Here is a 13,670-nt window from a genome sequence, read left to right as displayed (position 1 = left end):
AGGTTTGGAGTTCTTTGTGGCTTTGTTGTTTTTTTTTTAAACAAGGACTGTAACTGTTTTGAATGGATCTTAACAGAGTTATCCATGACTCCATAAAGTCCCATTGCAGTGGTAAGCTTCCCTAGAAAAGAAGGAGCCCCATGATGCTTCCTTCCCAAAGCTACTCTGCCTTCCTGACTAAAGTAACATTTTTGCTGATGTGCCTAACAAGGAGATATTTCAAACACAAATGTCACAAGCTTCCTTAAGCATCATTGCAGAGAAACATGTATTTCTCAACATTACAGTCACCATTTCTCTTTAAAAAGTTGTCAAAAACGTATGGAATCAGCACGATTTCTTTCCAAGCTCCATAAAATTAATTTGATGCAGCACTGTCACTGGGGAATTCCTTCAGTAAAGTATCTCTTACATTTCTATCATTTGCAGATCATTAGATTCCTGCACATTAATAATACAGTTTGCAAATAAAATTTTCATCCAGTTTGCCTGCCTTATTGAATCAGTACTTGTTTCCTTTTCTCTGGAGTACATTACATTTAACATGGCATTGTGCCTCACCAGCAGCTGACTATAATATACACCCAGGATGAAGACAGATGTAACAGCTTCTCTCTCCCCTTTTACAAAGTTACATGGGGCTTGTGCAGAAATATGACTGAAAAGATGAAATCTTCATGTCTAATAATATGGCTCTTCAACATGCTCTGTTGTGTCTTCACTGACTAAAAACATCCTTACACTTTTTCCACATATAATTTTTAAAAAGTGAGTGGATGTTAACTAAGCACCCACTTCCACAAAACACTCAAGCACATGCTCAGATTTTGTTGTTATGACTTTCTAAGTATCACTGCTTTCCAGTAACAGCCTAATGACCTCACTGGTAAGGATTTACGAACTGCAAAGAGTAAGGAACTGTCTTTTAAAATTCTGGATAGGTTTGTATGAGCAGTTAAAGTTTTAACTGACTGAATTCATACTTGATTCTTCAATGGACAATAAAATCTAATGGCTTTTTTGAGCTCCTCACAGTAGATTTTCCCCAGTGCAATTCTAGCATTTCAAGTGCTCACAAACAGCTACATGTGTTATACATACAATTTGGAAGAATGGAAAAGCATAAACTACTTCTTCCTCAATATTACTGCTGTTTCAATCAATCATCAATAATATTTGCAGGTACAGAATCTTACCCTCACTCATTGAGCCTTTAACAAAATACAAGTCACAGAACTTAACAAGACAGCATGAAAGGAACTGCCTTGATAAGCAGTAAACAAACTGCTGCAAAGTAATTTTATGAGTCATGGAACTACATTTTTTTTACTATTACTTAGGAAATCTCACAATAAACTAAGAGGCAACATTTTCCCTAGAGACAATGTTTAGAGAAAATGGTTTTGTCATCTCAAGCTAAGATGCTGAAATGTCTATATTTTACCTACTTGTCATACAGAAATAGTGCAGAAATAGTTAATGGAAAACTAGGCTTGAGGTATCAGCCAGGAAGGGCTTCAGAAAACTTGTGCCACAGAGGGACAAGAAAGCTTGTCCCTGAAAGCTTTAATGTAGGGCAACTAATTTTTACAAAAGATCCCTGAGCTGCAGACTGTGTCAGTTCAGCACAATGCAAGGACTCCACAGCCAGGAACTATGCCCAGGTACAGGAGCTGTTGTCTAAGAAACCCCAGGAACCTGAAAGAAACGGCACCTCCCAGAAGAATGCAGAAGATATGATGAGTGTGGAACCTCTGTAAGACCCGAGCAAAATTAATTTATGCTTTGGACCCAACAAAACGCAGGCATTTGTCAAACTTTGCTACAACCCTTCGCTGGGTAGGACAACAATAGCATTTTCTTCTGATGGAAAGTCTAAAAGCCTTACCCATAAGCACCATTACTGATCAGTTTAATAGTTTCAAACTCTTCTTCAGATGGAGTTTTCTTTGACTGGACAGAGGCCCCACGGCTCTGGGGAAACACAACAAGGAAATGGAAATCAGGAGCAGAAATGACTTCATTCTGTATATATTTTTTTTTCCTTTGCTTCTTTAAGCACCATTAACTCCAACTCAATCCATTTCTAAACTCCTGGAGTCCTCAGCTTTAGGACAACTGCCTGTATCCTTAGGGTGCTTGCGGATTCCCTCCACAATTATTAGCACAAAAAGTCAGTGGGCTATAAGATTCAGGCCCCTCTTCAATATTACATTAAAAAAACCAAAACAATAAAATGAACAACTAAGAAACCTAGCAAGTTACACAACTGAATTTTTCCAGTGCTTTTTATTTAAGTCAACTCTCTTCCATACGCATCACATTCTACAAAAGTAGATATAAAGAATTCCTCCAGATGATTTTTATTTGTAAAAATAAAATTTAAAAAAAAAAATCAAGAAAACTTGGTGATAACGCCTGTTTGCATCTTTTAAGCATTTCACCACCACTGTGTAAAGATTTCCACATTTTTATGAGTGCATATTCTAGTTGTAATATGTGCTTTTAAATGTCAGCACTTTTTTTTTTTAATTAAAATTACTCTGCATTATAATTAATTCTTTACTGTAGACTACTTCTTTTCATAGAAAAAAAAAAGTGCTAGACAGAGTGAGTGTATTATTGCTTTACCTCGACTGAATCATCTGTCTCAGGAGTGTCTGGGCTGTCATAGCTATTCAGCTGGGCCATTTCTGAAAAGAAAGAGGAAAGATTACTCCTAATGATCTCAATCAAACAGTATTCTCTTTGTTTATACAAGAAAAACAAGATTTTAAGAGGTGCTTGTAGATGATGAAGGACATTCTTCCCCTCTGTAAAAAGTCACCCCAATTATACAGCGATAACCTTTAACATCTTGTGCGCTGCAGGCAGTATTTTATAGAGAGATGAATATAATTAATTGCTCTTATTTCAGCCTGACTTATTCTACATGGTTTCTATAATAAGTAAAAGCAATAAATGCACATTTGGGGAAACTGCTGCCTAGTTAATATTAAAACCTAGTCCATACCTATATGTCTGCATGTGGCCTGGTGGCACCTCTGTGCTCCAGAAAGAAAAACCATCACATTTCAAACTGTGGTCCCTACATGAGACAGGTCTGATTCTGCAAAATGCTGAGCAGCAGCAAAGTGGGAGAAAGTCAGTTAGTTTAGGCTACTCAGCTGTCGTAGGAGATGCTGTAAACTTTGCAAACCCAAATCCTACGGTAACTACTAGTCTCTGAACAGACATCACTGACATTTCTGGGTGCCCTCCTTACAGAAAGGAAATGAGGCACCTTGACATCTCCACACATTTCTAAAGAAAATTTGTCTTTAGTAAGGGGAATTAGCAATGGAAAGGTTCTCTCCCATGACAGGGATCAAAGGAAATTTCCCTTTAATGTCAGATTTCAACAAATGCTATTAAATTGCATTTAGCAATCTTTGGTAGAAATTTTCCCAAAGAGCTCTTCACTTGAAGTCAACCTGTCACTGTCATTCCAGTAAACACTGCAGAAGTTAAACTAGTCCTAGCCAGACTACTAATTTATGTTAATATTATGCTCTCTTGAGATAGCAAAAAGTATGGTTAGATCACTGAAATATTCCACAGTAACTTCCAGTCTCTGTCACACTTTCTATTGTTGCTGAACACGCTGTGAATGCTCGGAAAACTTGTCATTTCAGCTAGAAAACTGCCAGACAGAAATATTAACTCACTAATTCTAAAGTTAAGCTCATTTGGGCCAAGGCATGTTTATATTAAATTTACCAGAGGCAATTCTGGTAGCTAGCAGAAAGGCTGTTTCTGTCCTTACATTACCCTCTTTGGTTTAGTTGCCATGCAACATGTAAAAACACAATCTCACCTCCACCTAAAAATTCATGCTAATCTTGGTTTCTCGTGGAAAATCACAACAAACACACTTTTCCCAGAGAGGACAACCAAGTGGGATGACAAGATACTTTCCAACCAGGCCACTAGCAGGCAGGCAGATCATAAAAATAACAGGTAAAATTAACTTTTACTGTCTAACAGCACAGGGAAAACAGTTATATCATAAAGCCATTTTCTAGCATTGTTTCAGCTACAATACAGGGAGACATTATTAACATCATAAGTAAAGAACTGTCACTGTTGATGTGCAATCCTTATCCCAGCAACATTCCTTTGGGACATGGGGCTGGAAAGGACAGTCCAGAGTTTGAGAGCAAACAGGAAAATAAAGAAAAATGGTCTAGAAATTAAAGCAATAAAATAAAACCCTCCTTCAGTTATGTAGTGACCAGGAGATCTGGCTATCCTTTCAACAGTTTGGAAAGAACAAAACAAGAGTTCTTACCCTCCAGGGGATCCCTGGTGAGTCCCAGCTGGCTGATAATATAACGAGGAATGTCGCATTTAATTCCTTGCCCTTCCTTGGCATGGCCTTCTGCAGCTTCTAACAAATGGTAGAACTCTTCAGGATCAAACTCCTACAGCAAAGCAGCGAGAGAAACAGAGAGAGGTAAATAATGCAGCTTCACAATTATGAAGGTAAAGGTTTCTCCTCCAAACGGGAGATTCCTCGGAAACTCTCTTCCCACTCTGCTCTGCAAAAACAAGACAGTTAAATCCTGCTGGGTGTCCACTGGCTTAGATCTGCAAACCAAAACAGGACAAAGACTGTAGGGACTTTTTACAAACCAAGCCCAAACTATCAGATAAAATGGTCTTGATAATGTAAGCATCAGTGTGGACACACCTCCCAGTTTTGCCACACTGAGATGTGACAGAGAAAGGTCTGTTATGAGGACTGAGGCACCACCTTTTGCCACCTCTATCTGACAGGTGACTTAGCACAACATAAACCTTTCCTGCTGTCAGATGTCACTTCTGATCAAACCACATCCCCACCCAATCCTGTAAGTGTCCCAACTTAGTAATTGCTAATAAAATTATTAATAAAAAAACAACTGCTATTTTAACATAGTACAGGATCACCTTAGGAACTCAGTCTTGGTGTATGTGATCTCTAAGGCCAGGAAAGGTTATAGAAGGTGTGATCTCTTTTACTGGACTAACAGATACAAGAGGAAATAAAAGAAAGGTTTGGGCAGCAGGAGCAGCCTGCTTAGAAGCAAGCTCACTAGTTAACTTTAGCTTTCCCCTACAAACCTCATCATTCATCAGCAATAAGTAGCTTCACCGAGTTTCTTCAAATATTTTCCAGTGAAATGGGATAAAAGGGGAAGAGTTACACACACAGCTGTGAGGACATCAGTAAAGAATTGATGTGAGTGTGGTCAGCAGCATAAGAGAAAATAGAGTACAGAACTGCAAACAAGAAAAGGAAATTAGAGAATGTAATGATGTCAAGATATTTGAATGGTTAGAGAAACAGAACAGATGCACTTTTCCGTGATTGCTCCAAGTAATGCTGCTTGGATAGATGCTGTCACCAAAGACAGTAACAATGCAAGAAACAAAGTTCCTTCTGAATTCTTCTGGAAAAGGATTAATCAACACACTCAGAACTGGCAGAGAGCAGGAGCCAGACCAGAAAGAGATGGTCAACAGTGCAATACAGAGAGCAAGGTGAAAGGGACGTTGGAGTCAAGAAAGGACTCTTCAAGGTACAATTGCAAATCATTTATTGGTGAGTAAAGGACAGAATTACAAAAAAACAAACTTGGTGACAGAAAATTAAAACATTCAAAAATTAAGAAATTAAATAAATTCCTATTTTGGTTTCTTTATAGTAGATTTAATCATTTAAATACAGAAGAATGATCCCTACTATGTAGAGGCAGATGCTACAGTAAAATAAACTGAAAAAAGAATAAATTAGACACTTTTTCCCAAAGCTAGTTTCAGAGATGCACAAAAAACATTATTGTTTTCTTGAAGCCCCAGAGATTCACTCTGTCAATAAATGTTTCACAGTCCAACAGGTAAACAAAGACTGAAGCCAAATAGCTTAAGTTTAGAATATTTTAATGCCTTCAACTCCATTAAAACAATCACAACCATCACAAGCATTGCTTATATGGTCATTTACTTACAAGAAAGAAAGAAGAAGAAGCTGTGTTACTGAAATTAACCTCAATATTAAATTGTAGAAAAAATGCTTATAAATTCACATATAATTGAAGCTAAAACCTAAATTACAAAAGTATATAAAAACAAAAATGAGATGTAGTTCTCAAAAGCTATTTAAATGGTTGATTATCCATTACTATATTTCTTGTTTTATGGGATAAAAGGAACGTTAATATTTAATTCTTCGTGTCACCAGATTAAAATATGTATTTGGAAAAAAAAATGCTAGAAAGGCAATGCAGGTTAAAAAAAACAAGGAAGGCTAACACAGAGATCCAAATATTATTTTTATACTTTGGACTCTAGCCACTTCATTGTCAAGGCTGTCACCACATACTTTGGAATTCATTACTCAAATCTCAGTGATTTCGCTGCTTCCACCTGCTCCCACTCACTTTACAGAACATCAGGTGCATAAGACACAGAGGAACCTGGAGACACTGATTTGCAGCTAAGAGGTGCCTTGAGTTTGGAACTCTTAGCAGGAATAGAGATGGATGCATAAAATTCACTGAAGTTTCATGTTTTCCTAGATGATGTGTTACTGTTAGGGTGTACACAAGCATAAATGACAGCGGTGAATGCAGCAAATACAACCACGGTAAGTTTAAATTTGTCTCCTTTCTTTGCTGTCTTCACTTCAAAAAAAAAAATTGAAGAAGTGCTGGAAGATAACTGAAGTCACAAAAAGTCATCTAAATCACAAAAATGGTTTTGAAAATCAAAGAACTCCCAGTCTGAATGGAGGTGAGCCCAGGATTTTCAATGTAATCTGGGAGACTTCTTGAATAAGTAAGTGTAGGCTTCTATCTTGCTGGTTGTGCAGCCTACTTCATCACTGACAGTGGTCTTCCTTTTACTGCAGGGTTCCCAGCAAAGCAATCCATCTGATGGGCATGGAGGAGGACCAAGAGAACCCTCCAAAGTCTACTCGTTCTTAGGACCTCTGCAGGTGTTTCCAAAAACTGGCACCATCGGAAAGACTTGACCACTCTTGTCGACTTTGTCAAAGAAATCTCTGCAAAACTCATCCATCTTTAGTGACTCCAAGGATAGTCACCCATGGACTTTATCATGAATGCCCTCCACATTCTTCACATGTTAACTGTGCATTTATACCCAGCCACGGATTCCTAATCTAGCCAACTTCTCTAATGACTGAAACAAATGTAGCATCTCTGCCATTTTAATGTCCAGAAAGAACCACCATGTGTGTGCTTTGACACACCAGGGAATTTCATCCTGTCATTAAATAAGTTTCCACTGTAGGTTTGTGACACCTTCTCCAGCACTCTCATAATTTTTGCTGACTCTTCCCTATACTCTAAACCGCTTTTTCAACATCCTTTTGAAATGCAGTCACTGAACTGACTCCTATAACCAAAAAACACCACATAGCTGTGTATACAAGAGGCCTGATCACCTCTTCCCATATATATTCAAGGTTTATATTAACCCTCTTGCTGTGGCATGACAGTGAGAATGAGTGTTCACGCTGTTTCTCCACTGTACCTAGAAAATATTTTTGGAGTTGCAGGACTTCAGGACACAGTGGACTATTTCATCGGGATTGCCTAAACGCTTTTCACCATTTTATAGAATTAAATTAAAAAAGACATTCTTATTAACCAAATTAAGTTGTTTAAAAAGCAGTGAGACTTGCTTTCACACAAATTCCAATAGCACCAAATAGGATTTCAAACCCAGGTTTCTAAATCTCCTCGGATCTCACACTCCTCTATCCCACCGCGTGATCACAGTTGGGAAAACCTGGCACCAAGTTTCCCTTCAACTGCTTGGTCTACAGTAAGGGTTTGAGTCCAAAAGCCCAAACACCATTTATACAATGGTAGGGAACTTCTTCCTTAGTGACAGATCTTCCTTAGCACGGTGTTTTGGACACCGTACTCACACCATACATTTGTTTACAGGCTCCTTACTGCAGCTACCAACAACAGAAGGAAAATCCGGTGGCATCAAATAGCATGGAATAATGCCAACAGCTACATCAGGCCCTTCCATAAACTTTACACCAAAATATAATTTAGCTGCAGTTGCAGCTGACAGTCCAGCAGAGAGATGCTTCCATATTAACTCAAAAGACACGTAGCACTTCTTTTTTTTTTTTTTTTTTAAATATCAATTTATTTTACATCAACATTTTAATGAGAATTTAAAGCTTTCTCTTGAAGGCTTGGTGCTCCTTATCTCCTCAAACACAGGCCACTCTTTAGATCCTGCACACACTTACCAGGCACTCGAGCAGCCGAGCTGGCCGAGCAATGATAATCATCAGCTTCTTCACCAGCTGGGTGACGAAGGCGACCTCGGAGCTCTCGGATCGCTCGTGGGCCTGTGGAGAGCAGAACATCACATTACAGGCCCAGCACTGAACTCCTCGTTTCTGTGTGCCAGGTGATGAACACAGAGCAATCCCCAGCTCAGCGACCATAACTCAGCAGCAGAAGCGTGACTTGAGTCAGGGCAGGCAATGAGCTGAGCTCAGCCAAGTCACATAGAGCTTTTCCATTACAACTGACTCCTATTATCATGCAAGAGATATTTCAAAGGCTCTATTTGCATTATATCATCTATCAATTATATTAGATACAATGTGGCTTTAGTTTATTTTTTTAAATGAGAAGGGGAATACTGATTTTTTTCAATTTTACCTTCCAGGCAACACTGACATCTAGGTAATGACTAACAGCCACACATATTTCTAGGTTTTACTGTCAGCTAGAATTTGAACTACTTCTGTTCATCATCAAGAAAAACTTAACTTCAGTTTCTCCTTTTTTAATTTTATCAATCCTGCTGAACAAATGCAGCACTGCATTGCATGCCATGTAGGACCAAGCAGACAAGCAAAGCAAAGAGCATACAGAAAGAAACTTAATTCAGAGGATTTACTCCTGCCTGTTACTTTACCAGATTTCAGTAAAAATTCAAGGCTTAGTTTCAAGATATATGCATGTGTGTGTGTGTGTGTCTGAGACAGTGTCTTTTTATAACAGTAAACATACTAAAATAATTTAAACAAAAAAAAAACCACAGCACAAAAAGTCCCCCAAGGACAAATTTGAACAAGCTCCCCAAATTACTCTTCTTTTGCTGAAGCACACAATGGTTACATTATGAGTCCTGGAGCAGAAATAAAATAGTGTTTCATTGCAGAGTGATAAAAAGGTGGTTCCAATGACATGCAAAAACTCTTAAAGTATAGTTATTTTTCTCCCAGGGTTCCCCAATTATGCTTTAACACAGTCACAAATATAGAGTTCAGAACTTAACCAGTGAGGTTTTGCTGGCAATGAGCCCCTTGCTTATAGGAATGATATTCTGTCAACAAGGATGCAAGCAGTAATAAAATAAAAGGTTCATTTAGCATTGTTCACTAGCACTACCTAAGAAAAAGAAGTCTGAGAGATCAAATCACAAGTGGTGATCACCTAAAAGAACAATAAAAACACAGGGAAGCCAAAATTCAGAGCTATAAATACACAGGTAGCATTTTAAACAATATATCTCTGATACTTTGCTACCAAAAAAAAAATTAATTAAAAAGTTCATTATTTCTCATTTTGACAGAGGTCAGAATAGAAATGTTGATTGTCTCCTTCTGCACTGATTAGCTGGGGCTAGAATTTTAACCTTGAAAAGAACAATGTATGTGCTAGTTCATTACCTAAAAACATCAGAGATCCTTCCTGGCTATAGAGCCTTAAAAAATGGATTATTTTGAAAGTATTGAAATAAGTTGTAGGGGTTTTTCCCCTAACTAAAAGGTATTTTCTAATTATAAAATAGAAAATAATCACAACGAAGATTATTAGTATTCACTTTGTGTCCTCTAATGCATTATGCAAACTTATAAGCTAAAATATGAATTCTAGAAAGAAATTAATGTTTTCATATTTGAAAAGCCATTCCAGATCACCAGGGGTTAGCTGCATTAAAATTAATAAATAAAACATCAACAACTTTTTATTATTTGAAATATGAGCCATGCGATTGGGAAGTCCTTTTCTTCCCCTCTACATAGGTTATATTATGTAAAAATATAATAGAACAGATATAATTCATCATTTTGCATCCATTTATATTGTTAAAGTGAACCTCGGTCTTTTAAATCAAGTCCTTTTGTTTTCTCCTTTTCTCATCTATGACAATTCAGGCAAAATAACTTAAAAACGTAACTAATTTAATCAGGTGTCTGTTTTGAAAATGAAAAGTCAGACCATGACTGCCAAATGATACAGAAAAGCAAAAGGAAAAAAAAAAATAATTACAAAAACCAAACACAACTTGTAACAGCCACTCAGCCATCATCTCTGCACAGCGCTGCTCTTCCAAGATCCTCAGGAAAACTGCCTCTTCTTCTTTCCTCCTCACACAGGACAGCCCAGACATCCCTACAGACGTCTTGTTACAGTCTGTCCCAGGGACAGAGCCTGGGATCCGGAGGGTTACTCAGCCAAGCACTGCCTGCCACCTCCACGTGCAGGGTACCAGACGTGCCACCTCACCCACAGTTCCCCATGAGGACACGCTTTGCCTGAAATGATGCTGGTGGCATTTCAGGGTTTCCCCCCACACACACACTCCACCTCCCAAGGGGAGGAGGGAGAGGCTGATGGGGTTGTGGGGAGAGGCTGATGCCATTCCTGCACACATTGCCAGTGACACGTGTACGGGAGGTAGCGACGGCTAATTTACAAACCCATTGCCTTATCTGAAGGACCCATCCGTCACTAACTGTAGCTACTGGGGCATGAAATTAAAATCACTGTCCTCCCCTGGGGTTCAGCAGGACCAATAGCTGGGATATATGCAAGTCACAACGCTGTAATTGAGCTAATATACTGATGGAAACCAAAACAATAGACCTGCAAAAGCCAAGAACCAATACATTTACGCTCAGGCTCCTATTAAGAAAGCAATCCCAATCAGAATATCCATTTGCACACGTGCACCATCAGTCACTGCAGTACAATACTTACACCTTCCCCTGTTTCTTTTGTTCCATGCACAGAAACACCTGTAATCCTTCACCTTCCTGACCAGCTGGCTACACCTACACAACAGTCATTAGACTTCTTTTTTTGACTCTGGCCAGTAAAACTCTGGCCAGTTTTACCTCATCAATTCAGTCAAGCAATAACAGACTATAATCTTTTGTTTCCCAGTAACCTGAGGTCCTGTCCCATCCTCTAATCCATGGCAACAGATAAAGAACTGATTATTGTATTTTCTTTTTTATATAAGTGCTTTATCTTATTTTTCAAAATCTTTATTTTGAATGTGAAGTGTAACATTCAAGCTCATGTTTTCCAAAATAAAGGAAATATCTTAAATTCATTTTTGCTTCATGATAATTTCAATGATGCAATAAGCAATAAGTTTTCTGGCTAAAAGACAATATTTCATGCTCCAAACAAGGGAAAAGATCTCATTTGCCAGAACTAAAGAGATTTGTTGGCATGTTATTACAAAAGCCAGGATCTAAAAATCTTCTAAAAGCTTTCTGGTTTGGTATATTTAAACAGCTCATTATTTACATACTCAATTACTCTGGTTTATATTTTTACGATATAAAGTAGACTCAAACTATTAAATCAAGTTTCCTCTCTATGGTTTGGAATGCTGTGCAAGTTTAGTTTGTGATGAGGTGTTGGAATTGACACCTTAAAAAAGAATTTCAGGAGAATCCATTCTTTCACAGTAATACTGTATGAAAATCCATGGGTATTCCTGCCACTTGCTGACCTCATTCCTCACCAATAAAGTATCTTTCCAACCTTTAAATATGTTATAAAAATATACCATAAAACTACATATCCTGCTGCCTAAGCCAAAGAGCTTTTTGAATGACCTTGCAATTGGTATTATTTATGTAGGGAGTAACTGTGTGATACCTCACAAGCTAAGCAAAGGTTAAGACCCTGCCACCACATTTGGAATAATCAAACTTTCTTGCAATTTCAGATGAGTCATCCAAAAGAAATATTATCACCAATTTCTATATATTTCAACTGAAAGGTCCCAATTATTTCCTTGTAGAGTGCAGTTTGAAGGGCAAAGAAAGAGTAGGAAGTAGAAGAAACAAGTAGCTTTTAAATATTAAAATAAAAAAGATAAGCCAAGGAACTACGATAAGACAGAAAAAGAATAAATTAGAAAGATGTGGAATGAAACCTTTGGCAGTCCTCTGCTGTCTTTAATGTCTTTGTTCTCTTCCTTCCTGGCCTGCTCTGCCTCCCTTGTCTCTCTAAACTTTCCTTTTAATCACTTCTAGCCCACCTTACTTCCTACAGTAAATCAATTAAACTTAAGAGCTGACCCTTCTCTCACCTCCTCTGCAGAAGATGTTCAGGAGGAAGGGGTCAACCTCAATTCCTGAACAAGCTCCAAGATGACCATTGTATCTTCTCTAATAACAGTAAAATGTCACCTTTCCCTGTGCTTCAGAGCAGCAGTATAATGCCCATAGGATCAAGGGGAAAAGGACATTTAAGAAGTGTGTCTTGAGGATTTGTTCTGAGGGAGAGGGGAGAAAAGGAAAAAGCTGATTTATCTGACCCACACCTCCATTGGGATCCTGATTAACCTCTTCAGGCCAGAAGACAGGACTGAAAATGCAGACTGGAAGTGGCCAGCCCCAGTTTATGGTTCTTAATTCCTTACAGTATGAGAAATCACTGTCCACGTACAAAGGAGGAAAGTCCAGGAGAGGGAGAATTTCAGGCCCCAAGGATGTGCTACCAGAAACAGTAAAACCCACTGTAGTCCCCCTGCACCCCTAAAATGTAAGTGATTTCACCAAGTGTATACACCTACTTTTAATGAAACCTTTCCAGCTTCAAAACCATCACCCAAAGAGGCCTGACCCTTTATTTCACAGCTGACATGTGCAAATACTCTGCTTCCAGACTCCAGAGATTCCAGGGGGACCCACATGCATCCACAAGTGGTTACTGATATCCCACAGGCAGACAACCACATAGGCCCTCAAAAGATATTCCTTACCTCTCTTGATCTGTTAAAATTATATTCCCCATCCAAGCAGAACACCACAAATCCAAACATGATGCATTTTTCTCACACGCATAATAAATACCAGGAAAATTACAGTCACACTCATATAAATGGGGTAGCCAAAAATTTTAGTTGATACAAGGGAAGATTCTGCAGCTTTCACAAAGCTTTGTAATACAACAACTGTACATTAATATAGTATTTTTATTCATTTGCCATTTTCTAATGAAACAGTGGCAAAGAGGCACAAGCTATTGCACCTCATGCCAGTGGGTTGGCAGACAGATCAATGACTATAAAAATCATCACAGAAAACAAATGATTTCAGGTGTTCTGTTTCTAGATGTCTCTGTGATGCTTGTTATCTGAGACTGTAATCTTTATAAATCCTGTCTTTTCAGCTTGCTATCTCACTAAATCAAAGCAGAAGATTAGGAAGAAATTCCCAAGCAGAGGTCTGGACCCAGCAACTGGTAATAGCACTGATTCTTCAAAACAGTTATAGCATAAATTCTAAGCGATTTTTAAATTTAATGTTATTGTCATTTTACAGGATAAGAGCA

At 38.2% G+C, this 13,670-nt stretch overlaps 1 protein-coding gene across 8 annotated transcripts in view; it reads right to left on the bottom strand.

The window, feature by feature from the left end:
- MAST2 (microtubule associated serine/threonine kinase 2) overlaps positions 1–13,670 on the bottom strand; it is a 192,468-nt gene that overhangs the window by 27,689 nt on the left and 151,109 nt on the right. For all 8 annotated transcript variants that reach the window (XM_051795555.1, XM_051795520.1, XM_051795489.1 and 5 more), the window contains 4 exons: positions 8,321–8,422; positions 4,331–4,463; positions 2,632–2,693; positions 1,889–1,974 (listed from right to left, as the gene is read on the bottom strand). In XM_051795555.1, coding sequence (XP_051651515.1) covers positions 1,889–1,974; positions 2,632–2,693; positions 4,331–4,463; positions 8,321–8,422 — 383 coding nt within the window. The remainder of the gene's footprint in view (positions 1–1,888; positions 1,975–2,631; positions 2,694–4,330; positions 4,464–8,320; positions 8,423–13,670) is intronic.

The sequence above is a fragment of the Manacus candei genome, unplaced genomic scaffold, assembly GCF_025592945.1.
Source record: "Manacus candei isolate 608988 ecotype Guabito, Panama unplaced genomic scaffold, ASM2559294v1 h1tg000005l, whole genome shotgun sequence".
Classification (NCBI taxonomy): Eukaryota; Metazoa; Chordata; class Aves; order Passeriformes; family Pipridae; genus Manacus; species Manacus candei.
This window is presented reverse-complemented; position numbering and strand designations above follow the sequence as displayed.